Source organism: Oncorhynchus clarkii, chromosome 28, assembly GCF_045791955.1.
Source record: "Oncorhynchus clarkii lewisi isolate Uvic-CL-2024 chromosome 28, UVic_Ocla_1.0, whole genome shotgun sequence".
Taxonomy (NCBI): domain Eukaryota; kingdom Metazoa; phylum Chordata; class Actinopteri; order Salmoniformes; family Salmonidae; genus Oncorhynchus; species Oncorhynchus clarkii.
This window is the reverse complement of record NC_092174.1, coordinates 47152899-47175491: the sequence shown is the minus strand read 5'-3', so window position 1 is coordinate 47175491 and position 22593 is coordinate 47152899. Positions and strand designations below refer to the sequence as shown.

The window sequence follows — 22593 nt, the reverse complement described above, 5'->3', positions numbered from 1 at the left end:
GCCTTACTGAGTCTATAGGAACATTAGCCTGCTGGCCTTACTGAGTCTATAGGAACATTAGCCTGCTGGCCTTACTGAGTGGATAGGAACATTAGCCTGCTGGCCTTACTGAGTCTATAGGAATATTAGCCTGCTGGTCTTACTGAGTCTATAGGAACATTAGCCTGCTGGCCTTACTGAGTGGATAGGAACATTAGCCTGCTGGCCTTACTGGGTGGATAGGAACATTAGACTGCTGGCCTTATTGAGTTGATAGGAACATTAGCCTGCTGGTCTTACTGAGTCTATAGGAACATTAGCCTGCTGGCCTTACTGGGTCTATAGGAACATTAGCCTGCTAGTCTTACTGAGTCTATAGGAACATTAGCCTGCTGGCCTTACTGGGTGGATAGGAACATTAGCCTGCTGAACTTACTGGGTGGATAGGAACATTAGCCTGCTGGCCTTACTGAGTCTATAGGAACATTAGCCTGCTGGCCTTACTGAGTCTATAGGAACATTAGCCTGCTGGCCTTACTGAGTGGATAGGAACATTAGCCTGCTGGCCTTACTGAGTCTATAGGAATATTAGCCTGCTGGTCTTACTGAGTCTATAGGAACATTAGCCTGCTGGCCTTACTGAGTGGATAGGAACATTAGCCTGCTGGCCTTACTGGGTGGATAGGAACATTAGACTGCTGGCCTTATTGAGTTGATAGGAACATTAGCCTGCTGGTCTTACTGAGTCTATAGGAACATTAGCCTGCTGGCCTTACTGGGTCTATAGGAACATTAGCCTGCTAGTCTTACTGAGTCTATAGGAACATTAGCCTGCTGGCCTTACTGGGTGGATAGGAACATTAGCCTGCTGGCCTTACTGGGTGGATAGGAACATTAGCCTGCTGGCCTTACTGAGTCTACAGGAACATTAGCCTGCTGGCCTTACTGAGTCTATAGGAACATTAGCCTGCTGGCCTTACTGAGTCTATAGGAATATTAGCCTGCTGGCCTTACTGAGTCTATAGGAACATTAGCCTGCTGGTCTTACTGAGTTGATAGGAACATTAGCCTGCTGGCCTTACTGGGTCGATAGGAACATTAACCTGCTGGCCTTACTGGGTGGATAGGAACATTAGCCTGCTGGCCTTACTGAGTGGATAGGAACATTAGCCTGCTGGCCTTACTGAGTGGATAGGAATATTAGCCTGCTGGCCTTACTGAGTCTATAGGAATATTAGCCTGCTGGCCTTACTGAGTCTATAGGAACATTAGCCTGCTGGCCTTACTGAGTGGATAGGAACATTAGCCCGAGCTATTTAGGAGGGATTTCACACCTGGCACAAATGACTGTCTAGTTGTGTTTTTCCTGCTGAGCGGTGCCCTATACCGGCGCCCAGAGAGGAGTAGTTCAAAATCCGGGTACAGGGGGTGGCTTGGGTCTAAAATGATTTTGTAATTTTATTACACTCATTCGTTTTTTATTATGACTTGTATATATATATTTTTATTTGATTGCATTTACACACTGTTATTGTCACTTTGTTATATTGTTGTCTAATATCTTCTCATTTTTGTTTTGAATGTTCTTATATGGAAAATGTCAAAAAACGTAATATTCAAAAACAAAAAAAAGACCAAGTTCATATTATGGCAAGAACAGCACAAATGAGCAAAGACAAACGACAGTCCATCATTACTTTAAGAGATTAAGGTTAATCTATATGGAACATGTCAATAACTTTTCAAGAAATTTGAAAGTTTCTTCAAGTGCAGTCGCAAAAACCATCAAGCACTATGGTGAAACTGGCTCTCATGAGGACCGCCACAGGAATGGAAGACCCAGAGTTATCTCTGCTGCAGAGGATAAGTTCATTAGAGTTACCAGCCTCAGAAATTGCAGCCTAAATAAACGCTTCACAGAGTTCAAGTAACAGACACATCTCAACATCAACTGTTCAGAGGAGACTGCGTGAATCAGGCCTTCATGGTCAAATGGCTGCAAAGAAACCACTAGTAAAGGACACCAATAATAAGAAGAGACTTGCTTGGGCCAAGAAACCCGAGCAATGGAAATTAGACCGGTGGAAATTTGTGCTTTGGTCCAAATTAGAGATTTTTGCTTCCAACTTCCATGTCTTGGTGAGACGCGGTGTGGGTGAACGGATGATCTCTGCATGTGAATTTCCCGCCGTAAAGCATGGAGGAGGAGGTGTGATGGTTTGGGGGTGCTTTTCTGGTGATACTGTCAGTGATTTATTTAGAATTCAAGGCACACTTAACCAGCATGGCTACCACAGCATCCTGCAGCAGTACGCCCATCCCATCAGCTCCAGGATGTGTAAGGGCTATTTGACCAAGAAGGAGAGTGATGGATTGCTGCATCAGATGACCTGGCCTCCACAATCACTAGACCACAACCCAACTGAGATGGTTTGGGATGAGTTGGACCGCAGAGTGAAGGAAAAGCAGCCAACAAGTGCTCAGCATATGTGGGAACTCCCTCAAGACTGTTGGAAAAGCATTCCAGGTTAAGCTGGTTGAGAGAATGCGAAGAGAGTGCAAAGCTGTGATCAAGGCAAAGGGTTGTTATTTTAAATATATTTTGATTTAACACTTTTTTTGGATACTACATGAATCCATGTGTGTTATTTCATAGTTTTGATGCCTTCACTATTATTCTACAATGTAGAAAATAGTAAAAATAAAGAAAAACCCTTGAATGAGTAGGTGTTATAAAACCTTTGACCAGTTCTGTACTGATATAACCCTAACCCTCTATCCCTGGGCTTCTTTCACCATATCTGGAATAACAGGTCTGTTTAGATCTATATTTAAGCAATAAGACACAAGGGGGTGTGATATGTGGCCAATATACCACGGCTAAGGGTTGTTCTTAGGTACGATGCAACGCCTTTTTGCTATTATAAACTGGTTTCCAATGTAATTAGAGCAGTAAAAATAAGTGTTTCGTCTTACCCGTGGTATACGGTCTGATATACCACGGCTGTCAGCCAATCAGCATGCAGAGTTCGAACCACCCAATTTATAAATACTGATATAACCCTAACCCTCTTCCACAGTACCTAGAATAACAGGTCCGTTTATAACCCTTCATATGTCCATACAACACAGGCTGTATAAAGTAAGTAAGTTGCCTTGTCCAAGCCAGGATGGCCCATAGGGGATGAGCCTACAGATGTAGGATCTTAATTTGAGCCAGTTTGCTGTAGCAGGAAAATAATCTTGCTTCAACAGGAATTGTGAATTATTATGTTGATTGTAATTAATGGACATTTTATGTCGGGGTTGATACATTTTTCGTTAGGGCAAATCAAGTCTGACAATTTTCAATTGGATAGCTATTTTGTGATATCCAATTACGATCTTGTTTCATCACTGCAACTCACCAATGGGCTTGGGAGAGGCGAATGTCGCGTCATGCGTCCTCCAAAACACACTTCTTAATACCCACCCCCTTAACCCGGAAGCCAGCCGCACCAATGTGTCGGAGGAAACACGTTCAACTGACGACCGAAGTCAGCCTGCAGGCATCCGGCCCGCCACAAGGTGTCGCTAGAGTGCGATGAGCCAAGTAAAGCCCCCCCGGGCCAAACCCTCCCCAAACACGGGACGACGCTGGGCCAATTGTGCACCGCCCTATGGGACTCCCGGTCACAGCCGGTTGTGACACAGCCTGTGGGATCGAACCCGGGTCTGTAGTGGCGCCTTAGACCGCTGCGCCACTCAGGAGGCCCCTTTAGAAGCCTTTAAAACCTCAAATATACTACAAATTAGCATTGTCAGCAACAAAAGAGTGATCAAATGAAGGTCCTCCACCTGTATCTCCTGTTTGAATTACAAGTGCACTCCCTGGACAGGACACTAGTCTACTGCAGGGCCTTACCCTCAATCCATCTCCAGCCAAGCAGATCAGCCAATCCATCTCCTGCCAAGCAGATCAGCCATTCCATCTCCTGCCAAGCAGATCAGCCAATCCCTCTCCTGCCAAGCAGATCAGCCAATCCATCTCCAGCCAAGCAGATCAGCCAATCCCTCTCCTGCCAAGCAGATCAGCCAATCCCTCTCCTGCCAAGCAGATCAGCCAATCCCTCTCCTGCCAAGCAGAACAGCCAATCCCTCTCCTGCCAAGCAGATCAGCCAATCCATCTCCTTAACACTAAGTGCCAAGCAGATCAGCCAATCCATCTCCTTAACACTAAGTGCCAAGCAGATCAGCCAATCCACCTCCTTAACACTGAGTGCCAAGAAGATCAGGTCACATTTTTAGTCTTTGATATGACTTGACCAGGGATCGAACTCCCAATCTTCCAATCCAAGGGCGTTATTTTCGGCTGGCACAATTGTCAAACGCACGCTCGTTTGCAATTTCGACCTGTTAAAGCCGTCACTCTTCTAGTTTAAAAGCCGAGCTGCAGGATTGGTTAATTACCGGTCTTATATGAGCTTGCTTGCACTGAGGTGGGAATACCTGAGGTGTGCACTTAAAAACATGAGCCAAGGTGCCAATTTCAGTATGCTGCCTTTGGGAATATTTAAGACCAACCAAAATCTGGTTTTAGTGGTAAAGTGGTTGGTTATGGCAGGGATTTTGACAACGGAAGAGCAGCCTATCCAGCCCTGATGCACATTGCCCATAATGCACATGGAACCAGGGAGATTAGCCTTTTCTGCCCGTAAACATCGTATTTAGAAACATAAAAATGAATGATTTTGTTCCCATTCCGTTTCATTTGATTAACAACCAAGCCTTGCCTCCTCTCCTCTCCTCTCAATGACAGGCTGTTTTTTTTGTCCTGCCCAATGCATTCACCAAGTAGCCACTCCCGAGTGGCGCAGCGGTCTAACGCACCTCATCTCAGTGCTTGAGGCGTCACTACAGACACCCTGGTTCGAAATCCAGGCTGTATCACAACCGGGCTGTGATGTGTGTAAAACCCCTCCATCTAGACTATATGTCCATCATGGAACATAAACCATGTAGACTATATGTCCATCATGGAACATAAACCATGTAGACTATATGTCCATCATGGAACATAAACCATGTAGACTACATGTCCATCATGGAATATAAACCATGTAGACTACATGTCCATCATGGAACATAAACCATGTAGACTACATGTCCATCATGGAACATAAACCATGTAGACTATATGTCCATCATGGAACATAAACCATGTAGACTATATGTCCATCATGGAACATAAACCCCTCCATGGAGACTATATGTCCATCATGGAACATAAACCATGTAGACTATATGTCCATCATGGAACATAAACCATGTAGACTATATGTCCATCATGGAACATAAACCATGTAGACTATATGTCCATCATGGAACATAAACCCCACCATGTAGACTATATGTCCATCATGGAACATAAACCATGTAGACTATATGTCCATCATGGAACATAAACCATGTAGACTATATGTCCATCAGGGAACATAAACCATGTAGACTATATGTCCATCATGGAGCATAAACCATGTAGACTATATGTCCATCATGGAACATAAACCATGTAGACTATATGTCCATCATGGAACATACACCATGTAGACTATATGTCCATCATGGAACATAAACCATGTAGACTATATGTCCATCATGGAGCATAAACCATGTAGACTATATGTCCATCATGGAACATAAACCCCTCCATGTAGACTATATGTCCATCATGGAACATAAACCCCTCCATGTAGACTATATGTCCATCATGGAACATAAACCATGTAGACTATATGTCCATCAGGGAACATAAACCATGTAGACTATATGTCCATCAGGGAACATAAACCATGTAGACTATATGTCCATCATGGAACATAAACCATGTAGACTATATGTCCATCATGGAACATAAACCCCTCCATGTAGACTATATGTCCATCAGGGAACATAAACCATGTAGACTATATGTCCATCATGGAACATAAACCCCTCCATGTAGACTATATGTCCATCATGGAACATAAACCATGTAGACTATATGTTCATCATGGAACATAAACCATGTAGACTATATGTCCATCATGGAACATAAACCATGTAGACTATATGTTCATCATGGAACATAAACCATGTAGACTATATGTTCATCATGGAACATAAACCATGTAGACTATATGTTCATCATGGAACATAAACCATGTAGACTATATGTCCATCATGGAACATAAACCATGTAGACTTTATGTCCATCATGGAACATAAACCATGTAGACTATATGTCCATCATGGAACATAAACCATGTAGACTATATATCCATCATGGAACATAAACCATGTAGACTATATGTCCATCATGGAACATAAACCATGTAGACTATATGTCCATCATGGAACATAAACCATGTAGACTATATGTCCATCATGGAACATAAACCCCTCCATGTAGACTATATGTCCATCATGGAACATAAACCATGTAGACTATATGTCCATCATGGAACATAAACCATGTAGACTATATGTCCATCATGGAACATAAACCATGTAGACTATATGTCCATCATGGAACATAAACCATGTAGACTATATGTCCATCATGGAACATAAACCCCTCCATGTAGACTATATGTCCATCATGGAACATAAACCCCTCCATGGAGACTATATGTCCATCATGGAACATAAACCATGTAGACTACATGTCCATCATGGAACATAAACCATGTAGACTATATGTCCATCATGGAACATAAACCATGTAGACTATATGTCCATCATGGAACATAAACCCCTCCATGTAGACTATATGTCCATCATGGAACATAAACCCCTCCATGGAGACTATATGTCCATCATGGAACATAAACCATGTAGACTATATGTCCATCATGGAACATAAACCATGTAGACTATATGTCCATCATGGAACATAAACCATGTAGACTATATGTCCATCATGGAACATAACCCCTCCATGTAGACTATATGTCCATCATGGAACATAAACCCCTCCATGTAGACTATATGTCCATCATGGAACATAAACCATGTAGACTATATGTCCATCATGGAACATAAACCATGTAGACTATATGTCCATCATGGAACATAAACCCCTCCATGTAGACTATCTTGTCCGTTTACCAAAGACACGCTCCTCCAAACATTATTCAGTCCTATAAGGCCACATCAACGGCAGTCCTAGGCTTTATCTTGCTTATTGAAAACATGCCTCACACATACAATACCCTTTACAGGAGCCTAGGCTTTATCTAAAACATGCCTAACACACACAATACCCTTTACAGGAGCCTAGGCTTTATCTAAAACATGCCTAACACATACAATACCCTTTACAGGAGCCTAGGCTTTATCTAAAACATGCCTCACACATACAATACCCTTTACAGGAGCCTAGGCTTTATCTAAAACATGCCTAACACATACAACACCCTTTACAGGAGCCTAGGCTTTATCTAAAACATGCCTAACACATACAATACCCTTTACAGGAGCCTAGGCTTTATCTAAAACATGCCTAACACATACAATACCCTTTACAGGAGCCTAGGCTTTATCTAAAACATGCCTCACACATACAATACCCTTTACAGGAGCCTAGGCTTTATCTTGCTTATTGAAAACATGCCTAACACATACAATACCCTTTACAGGAGCCTAGGCTTTATCTTGCTTATCTAAAACATGCCTAACACACACAATACCCTTTACAGGAGCCTAGGCTTTATCTAAAACATGCCTAACACATACAATACCCTTTACAGGAGCCTAGGCTTAATCTAAAACATGCCTAACACATACAATACCCTTTACAGGAGCCTAGGCTTTATCTAAAACATGCCTCACACATACAATACCCTTTACAGGAGCCTAGTATTTTATACTGAGGAGAAGTGTGACGCATAAACATCTATACTTGTTGAAGCCAATGTCAGCATATTGAGCAAACACTGGATATTTTTTTTTTTACTGTATCAATCCACAATGGACTAGGACGAGAATATTCCCGTGCCCCCAGCCAAATTGGAGATGACAATGCTAATGCCGTCAATAACCTACAGAACTGGAAATGAACCGTCTTCAGCCATGGAACACGTTGATCGGCCAGTGAGTGGCCAAGCCTTCGTCACACCTTACAACTCTATTAGTCATTAAAAGCCAAACTTTCACGCCAACGGCAGCTATTACACTCATAATAATGGCTGTGAAAAATAGCAAAAATATTTCTGACGCACCCTTGACCTACAGTGGTTCCCTCCTTTTAAATGTTGCGTCGTATTGCAGCACACCTTGCAGCATTCTGTGGCACTGCAAGTGCTTTGGTTTACAGTCACATTAGGTTTGTTAAGATAAAGCCCCCGGAGTGAGACTAAAGACTTATACGATACAGAACAGTACAGCTTTAGAATCTACAGAATCATTTAAAGTTACTAGACTACCCGAATATGCCCATGAATCTTACACAGTTACATTTTTATGCTAGAACTGACAGTACAGGACTAGTCTAAAGCACCCCCACACCATCACACCTCCTCCTCCATGCTTCACGGTGGAAACCACGCATGCGGAGATCATCTGTTCACCTACTCTGCGTCTTACAAAGACACAGTGGTAGGAACCAAATATCTCTCATTTGGACTCATCAGACCAAAGGACACATTTACACTGGTTGAATGTCCATTGCTTGTGTTTTTTGCTCTAAGCAAGTCTCTTCTTATTATTGGTGTCCTTTAGTTGTGGTTTCTTTGCAACAATTCGACCATGAAGGCCTGATTCACTCAGTTTCCTGTGAAGCATTTATTTGGGCTGCAATTTCTGAGGCTGGTAACTCTAATGAACTTATCCTCTGCAGCAGAGGTAACTCTGGGTCTTCCTTTCCTGTGGTGGTCCTCATGAGAGCCAGTTTCATCATAACGCTTGATGGTTTTCCAGACTGCACTTGAAGAAGCGTTCAAAGTTATTGAAATGTTCCTCAGTGACTGACCTTCATGTCTTAAAGTAATGATGAACTGTTGTTTCTCTTTGCTTATTTGAGCTGTTCTTGCCATAATATGGACTTGGTCTTTTACCAAATAGGGCTATCTTCTGTATACCACCCCTACCTTGTCACAACACAACTGATTGGCTCAAACACATTAAGAAGGAAATAAATTCAACAAATTGACTTTTAACAAGGCACACCTGTTAATTGAAATGCATTCCAGGTGACTACCTCATGAAGCTGGTTGAGAGAATGCCAAGAGTGTGCAAAGCTGTCATGAAGGCAAAGGGTGGTTACTTTGAACAATCTCAAATGTAAAATATATTTTGATTTGTTTAACACTTTTTTTGGTAACCACATGATTCCGTATGTGTTATTTCATAGTTTTGATGTCTTCACTGTTATTCTACAATGTGGAAATAGTAAAAATAAAGAAAAACCCTGGAATGAGTCCGTGTGTCCAAACTTTTGACTGGTACTCTATATTTTAATCACACAGTCAAGTCTTTATCCTGGACCTGACATTTTTTAATGTTTGTTTGTTTGTTGTTAATCTCCAGATGGTTACGCACTATATCGGTCATATTATTTCTGAACAAGCAGGACATGTTGGCTGAGAAGGTATTAGCTGGAAAATCCAAAATCGAAAACTACTTCCCTGAATATGCCCGCTACACCTTACCCAATGAAGGTAGGCAGCTCACCACACCACATTAACCCACACCATCCCACATCACATTAACCCACACCATCCCACACCACATTAACCCACACCATCCCACACCACATTAACCCACACCATCCCACACCACATTAACCCACACCATCCCACATCACATTAACCCACACCATCCCACACCACACCACATTAACCCAGACCACACCACATCACATTAACCCACACCATCCCACACCACATTAACCCACACCATCCCACACCACATTAACCCACACCATCCCACACCACATTAACCCACACCATCCCACACCACATCACATTAACCCACACCATCCCACACCACATCACATTAACCCACACCATCCCACACCACATTAACCCACACCATCCCACACCACATTAACCCACACCATCCCACACCACATCACATTAACCCACACCATCCCACACCACATTAACCCACACCATCCCACACCACACCACATTAACCCACACCACACCACATCACCCCACACCATCCCACACCACATTAACCCACACCATCCCACACCACATTAACCCACACCATCCCACACCACATCACATTAACCCACACCATCCCACACCACATTAACCCACACCACATCACATTAACCCACACCATCCCACACCACATCACATTAACCCACACCATCCCACACCATCCCACACCACATTAACCCACACCATCCCACACCACACCACATTAACCCAGACCACACCACATCACATTAACCCACACCATCCCACACCACATTAACCCACACCATCCCACACCACATTAACCCACACCATCCCACACCACATTACATTAACCCACACCATCCCACACCACATTAACCCACACCACATCACATTAACCACACCATCCCACACCACATCACATTAACCCACACCATCCCACACCACATTAACCCACACCACATCACATTAACCCACACCATCCCACACCACATTAACCCACACCATCCCACATCACATTAACCCACACCATCCCACACCACATTAACCCACACCATCCCACACCACATCACATTAACCCACACCATCCCACACCACACCACATTAACCCACACCATCCAAAACCACATCACATTATCCCACACCATCCCACACCACATCACATGAACCCACATCACATTAACCCACACCATCCCACACCACATCATCCCTCACGACACCTCACCACACCACCCCTCACCACAAACCCCTCACTACACCACACCACACCAGGCTCACTACACCACACCATGCTCACTACACCACACCATGCTCACTACACCATACCACACCATACCACACCATACCACACCATGCTCACTATGCCATACCACACCATGCTCACTACACCATACCACATCATACCACACCATGCTCACTACACCATACTACACTATACCACATCATACCACACCATGCTCACTACACCATACCACACCATGCTCACTACGCCATCCCACACCACATCACATTAACCCACACCATCCCACACCACATTAACCCACACCATCCCACACCACATCACATTAACCCACACCATCCCACACCACATTAACCCACACCATCCCACACCACACCACATTAACCCACACCACACCACATCACCCCACACCATCCCACACCACATTAACCCACACCATCCCACACCACATCACATTAACCCACACCATCCCACACCACATTAACCCACACCACATCACATTAACCCACACCATCCCACACCACATCACATTAACCCACACCATCCCACACCATCCCACACCACATTAACCCACACCACACCATCCCACACCACACCACATTAACCCAGACCACACCACATCACATTAACCCACACCATCCCACACCACATTAACCCACACCATCCCACACCACATTAACCCACACCATCCCACACCACATTACATTAGCCCACACCATCCCACACCACATTAACCCACACCACATCACATTAACCACACCATCCCACACCACATCACATTAACCCACACCATCCCACACCACATTAACCCACACCACATCACATTAACCCACACCATCCCACACCACATCACATTAACCCACACCATCCCACACCACATTAACCCACACCATCCCACATCACATTAACCCACACCATCCCACACCACATTAACCCACACCATCCCACACCACATTAACCCACACCATCCCACACCACATTAACCCACACCATCCCACACCACATCACATTATCCCACACCATCCCACACCACATCACATGAACCCACATCACATTAACCCACACCATCCCACACCACATCATCCCTCACGACACCTCACCACACCACCCCTCACCACAAACCCCTCACTACACCACACCACACCATGCTCACTACACCACACCATGCTCACTACACCACACCATGCTCACTACACCATACCACACCATACCACACCATACCACACCATGCTCACTATGCCATACCACACCATGCTCACTACACCATACTACACCATACCACACCATGCTCACTACACCATACTACACCATACCACACCATGCTCACTACGCCATACCACACCATACCACACCATGCTCACTACGCCATACCACACATGCTCACTACACCATACCACACATGCTCACTACACCATACTACACCATGCTCACTACACCATACCACACCATGCTCACTACACCATACCACACCATGCCGCACCATACTACACCATACTACACCATACCACACCATGCCACACCATGCTCACTACACCATACTACACCATACTACACCATGCTCACTACGCCATACCACACCATACCACACCATGCTCACTACGCCATACCACACATGCTCACTACATCATACCACACCATGCTCACTACGCCATACCACACCGTACTACACCATACCACACCATACCACACCATGCTCACTACGCCATACCACACCGTACTACACCATACCACACCATACCACACCATGCTCACTACGCCATACCACACATGCTCACTACACCATACCACACCATGCTCACTACGCCATACCACACCGTACTACACCATACCACACCATACCACACCATGCTCACTACACCATACTACACCATACTACACCATGCTCACTACACCATACCACACCATGCTCACTACACCATACCACACCATGCCGCACCATACTACACCATACTACGCCATACCACACCGTACTACACCATACCACACCATACCACACCATGCTCACTACACCATACTACACCATACTACACCATGCTCACTACACCATACCACACCATGCTCACTACACCATACCACACCATGCCGCACCATACTACACCATACTACACCATACCACACCATACCACACCATACCACATCGTACTACACCATACTACACCATACCACACCGTACTACACCATACTACACCATACCACACCATGCCACACCATGCTCACTACACCATACCACACCATGCTCACTACACCATACTACACCATACTACACCATACCACACCATGCCGCACCATACTACACCATACTACACCATACCACACCATGCTCACTACACCATACCACACCATACCACACCATGCTCACTACACCATACCACACCATACCACACCATGCTCACTACACCATACCACACCATACCACACCATGCTCACTACACCATACCACACCATGCTCTATTTGAACTCCTTGGATGTCCTCTCTTGTTTTATCAGGCAGTTGAACCCGCAGTGTGTTTCTGTCTGTCTCTGTTCTACAGCAACTCCTGGTGAACCTGGTGAAGACCCCAAAGTGACTAGAGCTAAGTTTTTCATCCGAGACGAGTTCCTGGTAAGTATTCAGTATTACTAATTCATGTTCAAACCTACAATCTGGGATTTAAAAAAAACAAAAAAACAAATTGGCTGCCGTTTTGTTCAAAATGTCCAAACGTTAATGTAATATACCAATCACAGACTGTAGCTTTAAAAGTCCCTGTTTAACACCTGTTGTCATACTCTTGTTGATAACCCTGGCCTGATGTAGACTAATCAAACATGCCCTCTCACCTCTCCCGTCCTCAGAGGATCAGCACAGCCAGTGGAGATGGCAGACACTACTGCTACCCCCACTTCACCTGTGCTGTGGACACGGAGAACATCAGGAGAGTCTTCAACGACTGTCGAGATATGATTCAGAGGATGCATCTGAGGCAGTACGAACTCTTGTGAAGGAATAGACAGACAGACACATATATACACACACACACACACACCCATCAAGCCTTCTGGGGTTTTATTCAACCATTTTGCATCCTCGACCCCAAAAACTGACCTGCCCCTTCCTAACCCCACCCTCTGTCCCGTCCCTCTGTCCTGATGGGGACTACTAAGTACTACTGAGGTGACATCCTCTTCCTCTTGTTGGGAGACTGACTGGGGTGACATCCTCTTCCTCTTGTTGGGAGACTGACTGAGGTGACATCCTCTTGTTGGGAGACTGACTGAGGTGACATCCTCTTCCTCTTGTTGGGAGACTGACTGAGGTGACATCCTCTTCCTCTTGTTGGGAGACTGACTGAGGTGACATCCTCTTCCTCTTGTTGGGAGACTGACTGAGGTGACATCCTCTTCCTCTTGTTGGGAGACTGACTGAGGAGTCATGCTCTTGTTGGGAGACTGACTGAGATGACATCCTCTTCCTCTTGTTGGGAGACTGACTGAGGAGTCATCCTCTTGTTGGGAGACTGACTGAGGTGACATCCTCTTCCTCTTGTTGGGAGACTGACTGAGGTGACATCCTCTTCCTCTTGTTGGGAGACTGACTGGGGTGACATCCTCTTCCTCTTGTTGGGAGACTGACTGAGGTGACATCCTCTTGTTGGGAGACTGACTGAGATGACATCCTCTTCCTCTTGTTGGGAGACTGACTGAGGTGACATCCTCTTCCTCTTGTTGGGAGACTGACTGAGGTGACATCCTCTTCCTCTTGTTGGGAGACTGACTGAGGTGACATCCTCTTCCTCTTGTTGGGAGACTGACTGAGGAGTCATCCTCTTGTTGGGAGACTGACTGAGGAGTCATTCCTCCTTTTCACAGACATGAAGGAATGGAAGGGGAGTTTCCTGAGGTTTCCTGAAGCCTGAGGTTTCCTCCTCCTCCTCCTGTACTGCCGGGACATGTTGTTGGATTGGGCTAGTGGACTGACTCTTGCTGGCTGGCTGGCTGCCTAGGTGGGAGGTGGTGTGTACTGGACTGACTGACTGACTGGCTGGCTGGCTGGCTGGCTGGCTTGCTAGGTGGGTGGTGTGTACTGGACTGACTGACTGGCTAGCTGGCTGGCTGGCTTGCTAGGTGGGAGGTGGTGGTGTGTACTGGACTGACTGACTGACAGGCTAGCTGGCTGGCTGGCTGACTGGCTGGCAGGCTGGCTGGCTGGCTAGGTGGGTGGTGGTGTGTACTGGACTGACTGACTGGCTAGCTGGCTGGCTGGCTGGGAGGTGGTGGTGTGTGGATCAGTGTGTGTGTGTGTGTGTGTGTGTGTGTGTGTGTGTGTGTGTGTCACCCCCCCCCACCCCCCCCCCCCCCCGAATCACTTCCCGAAGAGAGAGTGATCACGGAGAGATGGAGAGAGGGAGGAGGAAGACAAACGAGGAAGAAGAACAGAAAATGCACTTTGCTTTAATGCACAGGTTGTTAAATACCTTTTGTTGTTGAGGAAGGATCAACACAATGTAGCATCACAATATTTAATACTCTGTCTTACACAGTACCAGTGTTCCACGTCGACTGAGGGATGTTGTTTGAGGCCCTAAAGGACTGATACAGAGCAGGGGAAGAGAGGGAGGGAGGGAGGGACAACTGGGAGCCAGGAAGAAAACAATGGAATGAACAGATGAACGAACTAATGAATGAAGAAAAGAATGGGACTAAGCCCTGTTATCTCTGCTTTCTGCCTGGCGTGACGCCGTCCTAGAGGGAACAACTAACCGACACATTGACTGACTGGCTGACTGACTGACTGACTGACTGGTCTGTCAGCAACAACAACCATCGTTTTAGCTTAGAACATCTATGACCGAGGGACGGGAGGGGCGGGGGACAGACAGAGGGGCGGGGGACAGACAAAGGGGCAGGGGACAGACAGAGGGGGGACGGGAGGGGCGGGGGACAGACAGGGGGGGGGACAGACAGAGGGGGGGGGGGGGTGGAGGGGCGGGGGACAGACAGAGGGGGGGGACAGACAGAGGGGGGGGGGGGGGGGGGGGGGGACAGACAGAGGGGCGGGGTCAGACAGAGGGGGGGGGGGGGACAGACAGAGGGGCGGGGTCAGACAGAGGGGGGGGGACAGACAGAGGGGGGGGGACAGACAGAGGGGGGGGGGGGGGTGGGGGACAGACAGAGGGGGGGGGGGGTGGGGGACAGACAGAGGGACAGGGGACAGACAGAGGGGGGGGAGGGGCGGGGGACAGACAGAGGGGCGAGGGACAGACAGAGGGGGGATGGGAGGGGCGGGCGGGGGACAGACAGAGGGGGGGGAGGGGCGGGGGACAGACAGAGGGGGGGGGGGTGGGGGACAGACAGAGGGGCGGGGTCAGACAGAGGGGGGGGGGGACAGACAGAGGGGGGGGGGGTGGGGGACAGACAGAGGGGGGGGGGACAGACAGAGGGGGGGGGGTGGGGGACAGACAGAGGGGCGGGGGACAGACAGAGGGGGGGGAGGGGGGGGGGACAGACAGAGGGGGGGGGGACAGACAGAGGGGCGGGGGACGGGAGGGGCGGGCGGGGGCGGCGACAGAATTGATTCCTTTTATTATTGTTTTCTGTTTATTTTGTTAGTTTAAAAACTTGTACTGAACTGAACACTGCTTCTTGATTTATCCTGTACAGACTGTAAAATGTAATAGTATTTTGTACAACTACTTTATTGAAAGAAACAAATCTACTTGTAGATCGTTGTGCCTTGATTATGTCTGTACCTGTACATTGAGCTGGGATGTTTCCTGACCCCTTGACCTGCGCTGTACAGCTTGATGTCAACAACCCTGTCTATAGAAGCACATGCAGCGCCGACAGATCAGACTGGTGAGGCGACAGATCAGACTGGTGAGGCGAAAGATCAGACTGGTGAGGCGACTCTCTGACTGCGGTGACAGATCAGACTGGTGAAGCGACAGATCAGACTGGTGAGGCGACAGATCAGACTGGTGAGACGACTCTCTGAAAGAGGTGACAGATCACACTGGTGAGACGACTCTGACTGCGGTGACAGATCAGACTGGTGAGACGACAGATCAGACTGGTGAGACGACTCTCTGACTGAGGTGACAGATCACACTGGTGAGACGACTCTGACTGCGGTGACAGATCAGACTGGTGAGACGACAGATCAGACTGGTGATGCGACTCTCTGACTGAGGTGACAGATCAGACTGGTGAGGCGACTCTGACTGCGGTGACAGATCAGACTGGTGAGACGACAGATCAGACTGGTGAGACGACTCTCTGACTGAGGTGACAGATCACAATAGTGAGACGACTCTGACTGAGGTGACAGATCAGACTGGTGAGACGACAGATCAGACTGGTGAGACGACTCTCTGACTGAGGTGACAAATCAGACTGGTGAGACGACTCAGACTGAGGTGACAGATCAGACTGGTGAGGCGACTCTCTGACTGCGGTGACAGATCAGACTGGTGAGACGACAGATCAGACTGGTGATGCGACTCTCTGACTGAGGTGACAGATCAGACTGGTGAGACGACTCTCTGACTGCGGTGACAGATCAGACTGGTGAGACGACAGATCAGACTGGTGATGCGACTCTCTGACTGAGGTGTTGTAGAGACACCCCTTTCTCTTTACAGAGTTTCTGCTTTATAATAAAAAGGAAATGCTGTTTAGCAAAACAAATAAAAAATAGAACCCTGAATATATTATGCAAATGAACCACCAACCTGCGAGGAGAAGATGAGACGTAGCGAATGAACGCCATGACTTGTGTCCCTGTTGGCACTGTAATTGAACCCTGTTTTTTATTTAACCTTTATTTAACTAGGTAAGTTAGTTTAAAGAACAAATTCTTATTGTCAATGACGGCCTAGAAACAGTGGGTTAACTGTCTTGTTCAGGGGCAGAACGACAGATTTTTACCTTGTCAGCTCAGGGATTCGATCTAGCAACCTTTCGGTTATCAGTCCATCGCTCTTAACAACGTGTAACACTGTAATTGGACCCTATTGGGCACTGTAATTGGACCCTATCGGGCACTGTAATTGGACCCTATTGGGCACTGTAATTGAACCCTGTCGGTAGCCTATTCCCTACATACTTTTGACCAGGGCCCATAGGGGCCCTATAGCACTACACAGGAAGTAGGCTACCATTTGGGAGCCACAAGCCTTTTCCCTCCCATCTTATCCAACATTTTTTTGGGGGGGAGGGGATTCTTCCCACAGCTTTTTAAAGGAAAAACACATTGGAAAGTGTTGAAACTGGACATTGTTTTTTTATAATAGAAGCCCAACTCTTTGAATGTATGTCTGAGAATCTGTACGTGTGGGAATTATGAAGATGATGATGATGAAGGAGAGCGAGTCTGTACTTGTAAAGTTGGTGTGTGTTACCTTTTATACATGGGATGTACATGTACAGGTATATATAAATATATATGTACAAAGTATATATGTTTAATTATGTGTGTACCTAGGAGGTGTACGGTCGGTATACATACCTGTATATGGTAAAATATTTATACATTACAAACATGCACTGAGGGGACAAAACATTAGGAACACCAGGTAATACTGTAGTCTCCATTGACTGTTCAAAACATTAGGAACACCGGCTCTTTCCATGACACAGACTGACCAGGTAATACTGTAGTCTCCATTGACTGTTCAAAACATTAGGAACACCATGACATAGACTGACCAGGTAATACTGTAGTCTCCATTGACTGTTCAAAACATTAGGAACACCATGACATAGACTGACTAGGTAATACTGTAGTCTCCATTGACTGTTCAAAACATTAGGAACACCATGACATAGACTGACCAGGTAATACTGCAGTCTCCATTAACTGTTCAAAACATTAGGAACACCATGACATAGACTGACCAGGTAATACTGTAGTCTCCATTGACTGTTCAAAACATTAGGAACACCATGACATAGACTGACCAGGTAATACTGTAGTCTCCATTGACTGTTCAAAACATTAGGAACACCATGACATAGACTGACCAGGTAATACTGTAGTCTCCATTGACTGTTCAAAACATTAGGAACACCAGGTAATACTGTAGTCTCCATTGACTGTTCAAAACATTAGGAACACCATGACAGACTGACCAGGTAATAATGTAGTCTCCATTGACTGTTCAAAACATTAGGAACACCGTGACATAGACTGACCAGGTAATACTGTAGTCTCCATTGACTGTTCAAAACATTAGGAACACCATGACATAGACTGACCAGGTAATACTGTAGTCTCCATTGACTGTTCAAAACATTAGGAACACCATGACATAGACTGACCAGGTAATACTGTAGTCTCCATTGACTGTTCAAAACATTAGGAACACCATGACATAGACTGACCAGGTAATACTGCAGTCTCCATTGACTGTTCAAAACATTAGGAACACCATGACAGACTGACCAGGTAATAATGTAGTCTCCATTGACTGTTCAAAACATTAGGAACACCGTGAAAGTTATGATCCCTTATTGATGTCACTTATTAAATCCACTTCAATCAGTGTAGATGAAGGGGAGGAGACGGGTTCAAGAAGGATTTAAGCCTTGAGACAATTGAGACATGGATTGTGTATGTTTGCCATTCAGAGGGTGAATGGGCAAGACAAAATATTTAAGTGTCTTTGAACAGGGTATGGTAGTAGGAGCCATGTGTACCGGTTTGTGTCAAGAACTGCAACGCTGCTGGGTTTTTTCACACTCAACAGTTTCCTGTCTGCATCAAGAACGGTCCACCACCCAAAGGACATCCAGCCAACTTGACACAACTGTGGGAAGCATTGGAGTCAACATGGGGCCAGCATCCCTGTGGAAACGCTTTCAACACCTTGTAGAATTCATGTCCCCGACGAAGTCAGGCTGTTCTGAGGGCGAAAGGGGGTGCAACTCAATATTAGGAAGGTGTTCCTAATGTTCTTTACGTTGAGTGTAAGTCAGCATGTTAAAGAAGGGAGAGGGAGAGGAGGAAGGATATGAAGAGCCCTGATGCGTTCCGACATGGCTCAGCCAGGCTGTCAGCAGCACCCAACAAGACAAGATCACCAATGGAAACCTATTATGGAACCCTATTCCCTATATAGTGCACTACTTTAGACCAGAGTCCTATGGGGCCCTATTCCCTATATAGTGCACTACTTTAGACCAGAGTTCTATGGATCCCTATTCCCTAATAGTGCACTACTTTAGACCAGTGTCCTGGAGTCCTATAGAATCCTATTCCCTATATAGTGCACTACTTTAGACCAGAGCCCTATGGAACCTTATTCCTTATATAGTGTACTACTTTAGACCAGAGTCCTATAGAACCCTATTCCCTATATAGTGCACTACTTTAGACCAGAGTCCTATAGAACCATATTCCCTATACAGTGCACTACTTTAGACCAGAGTCCTATAGAACCCTATTCCCTATATAGTGCACTACTTTAGACCAGAGTCCTATAGAACCATATTCCCTATATAGTGCACTACTTTAGACCAGAGCCCTATAGAACCCTATTCCCTACATAGTGCACTACTTTAGACCAGAGTCCTATTGAACCCTATTCCCTACATAGTCCTATGGGTTCCCTTTCAGAGTCCAGCCAGTGTTCATTGTGTGACTATTTCCTCTAGTCAGTTATGTTGTAATTCTGCTGAGTTATAGCGTGGTCTAGGTGGAAGCAGCTGTCCCCTTTAAACACATCCGTTTTCGGTAAGTCACGTCATCTGTTGCTATAGATGGTGATACTTTTCATAAATAGGTCGCTATGGTTCCCAGGCTACTTTCCACCTTTTTTTTAAACAACAACAACAACAACCTACTCGTGCTGCACTTTTCTTAACTAAATGACTGTGTCAATAAAGTAGCCGATCGCTATTTAAACCTCAGTTCAGGCCTAGTTAGTTCCTGGTCAACTAGTTAACTGGTTATCAACCCACCGTAACAGAAAAGGGTTACTACCTCCAGATGAACTGGGTTCTTCCGCAGCGTTCTACACTCACGACAAAATTCACCTGAACTCTAAAAACTGTTGACATAATTTCCTTTATTGGTATTTACATCAGGAATTTAAATAGATTTACATACATTTGCATACAGGAGGAGAAAAAAAGTTTTTTTATTTGTTAAATAACGAAAACAGCAGTAATAAAAGTCCATTACCGTTGTCAGAGAGACGTGTGTCTTTAATACATTAAATGCTGCTTGAAGACATGCACTTCTGGTATCAGTATATATAATAGAGATCAGGACCCGTTACCCACAAAGCCTCTCTGGGTAGGACTGCTGATCTAGAATCAGGTTGGTCTTTGAACAAGATTTTTATTTTTTAAAATAATAATATTTAACTAGGCAAGTCAGTTAAGAACAAATTCTTATTTACAATGACGGCCGACACCGGCCAAACCCGGGACGACGCTGGGGCCAATTGTGCGCCGCCTTACGGGTCTCCAAATCACAGCCGGTTGATGACCTGGACAGGAACAGCCTGATCCTAGATCAGCACTCCTCCTCTGAGTTGCTTTATGGTTACGGGCCACACAGAGGAAGATGGGAGACAGTGAACCTTGTACTTCCTGGTGCGAAGAGAGGAACATCTAGATGACTGACAGTGAAGTTGTCCTTCATCGTAGTTGAATGGTCCCTTTCCGAACGCCAGAACAAGGACAACGACCAGTACTCTCTGTACAAGGTGAGGGTATGAAAACACTGGCTCGGGCCTCTGGCGTTGTCAGGATAGTGGATCAGGATAGAGAACAGTGGTCAGGATAGTGGATCAGGTTGTCTGTTCTCTATCCGGATCCACTGTCCTGACCTCTATCTTGACCCCTGTTCTCTATCCTGACCCCTGCTCTCCATCCTGACCCCTGTTCTCTGTCCTGATCCACTGTCCTGACCTCTGTTCTCTGTCCTGATCCACTGTCCTGACCTCTGTTCTCTATCCTGACCCCTGTTCTCTGTCCTGATCCACCATCCTGACCTCTGTTCTCTGTCCTGATCCACTGTCCTGACCTCTGTTCTCCATCCTGACCCCTATTCTCCACCATGACCCCTGTTCTCCATCTTGACCCCTATTCTCCATCTTGACCTCTGTTCTCCATCTTGACCCCTGTTGTCCATCTTGACCCCTATTCTCCATCTTGACCCCTGTTCTCCATCTTGACCCCTGTTCTCCATCTTGACCCCTATTCTCCATCTTGACCCCTGTTCTCCATCTTAACCCCTATTCTCCATCCTGACCCCTGTTCTCCATCCTGACCCCTGTTCTCCATCTTGACCCCTGTTCTCCATCCTGACCCCTGTTCTCCATCCTGACCCCTGTTCTCTATCCTGACCCCTATTCTCCATCCTGACCCCTGTTCTCCATCCTGACCCCTGTTCTCCATCCTGACCCCTGTTCTCCATCTTGACCCCTATTCTCCATCCTGACCCCTGTTCTCCATCCTGACCCCTGTTCTCCATCCTGACCCCTGTTCTCCATCTTGACCCCTATTCTCCATCCTGACCCCTGTTCTCCATCCTGACCCCTGTTCTCTATCCTGACCCCTTTTCTCCATCCTGACCCCCGTTCTCCATCCTGACCCCCGTTCTCCATCCTGACCCCTGTTCTCCATCTTGACCCCTATTCTCCATCCTGACCCCTGTTCTCCATCCTGACCCCTGTTCTCCATCCTGACCCCTATTCTCCATCCTGACCCCCGTTCTCCATCCTGACCCCTGTTCTCCATCT

General features: G+C 46.2%; 1 protein-coding gene across 1 annotated transcript in view; it reads left to right on the top strand.

Moving 5' to 3' along the window:
• The window catches only part of LOC139387577 (guanine nucleotide-binding protein G(olf) subunit alpha-like), an 86598-nt gene extending 72499 nt beyond the window's left edge, over positions 1–14099 (top strand). The window contains exons 9-11 of the mRNA XM_071133908.1: positions 9527–9657; positions 13396–13466; positions 13700–14099. Of these exons, the coding sequence (XP_070990009.1) occupies positions 9527–9657; positions 13396–13466; positions 13700–13846 (349 nt within the window). The 3' untranslated portion in view covers positions 13847–14099. The remainder of the gene's footprint in view (positions 1–9526; positions 9658–13395; positions 13467–13699) is intronic.
• The last annotated feature ends 8494 nt before the right edge of the window (positions 14100–22593 follow it).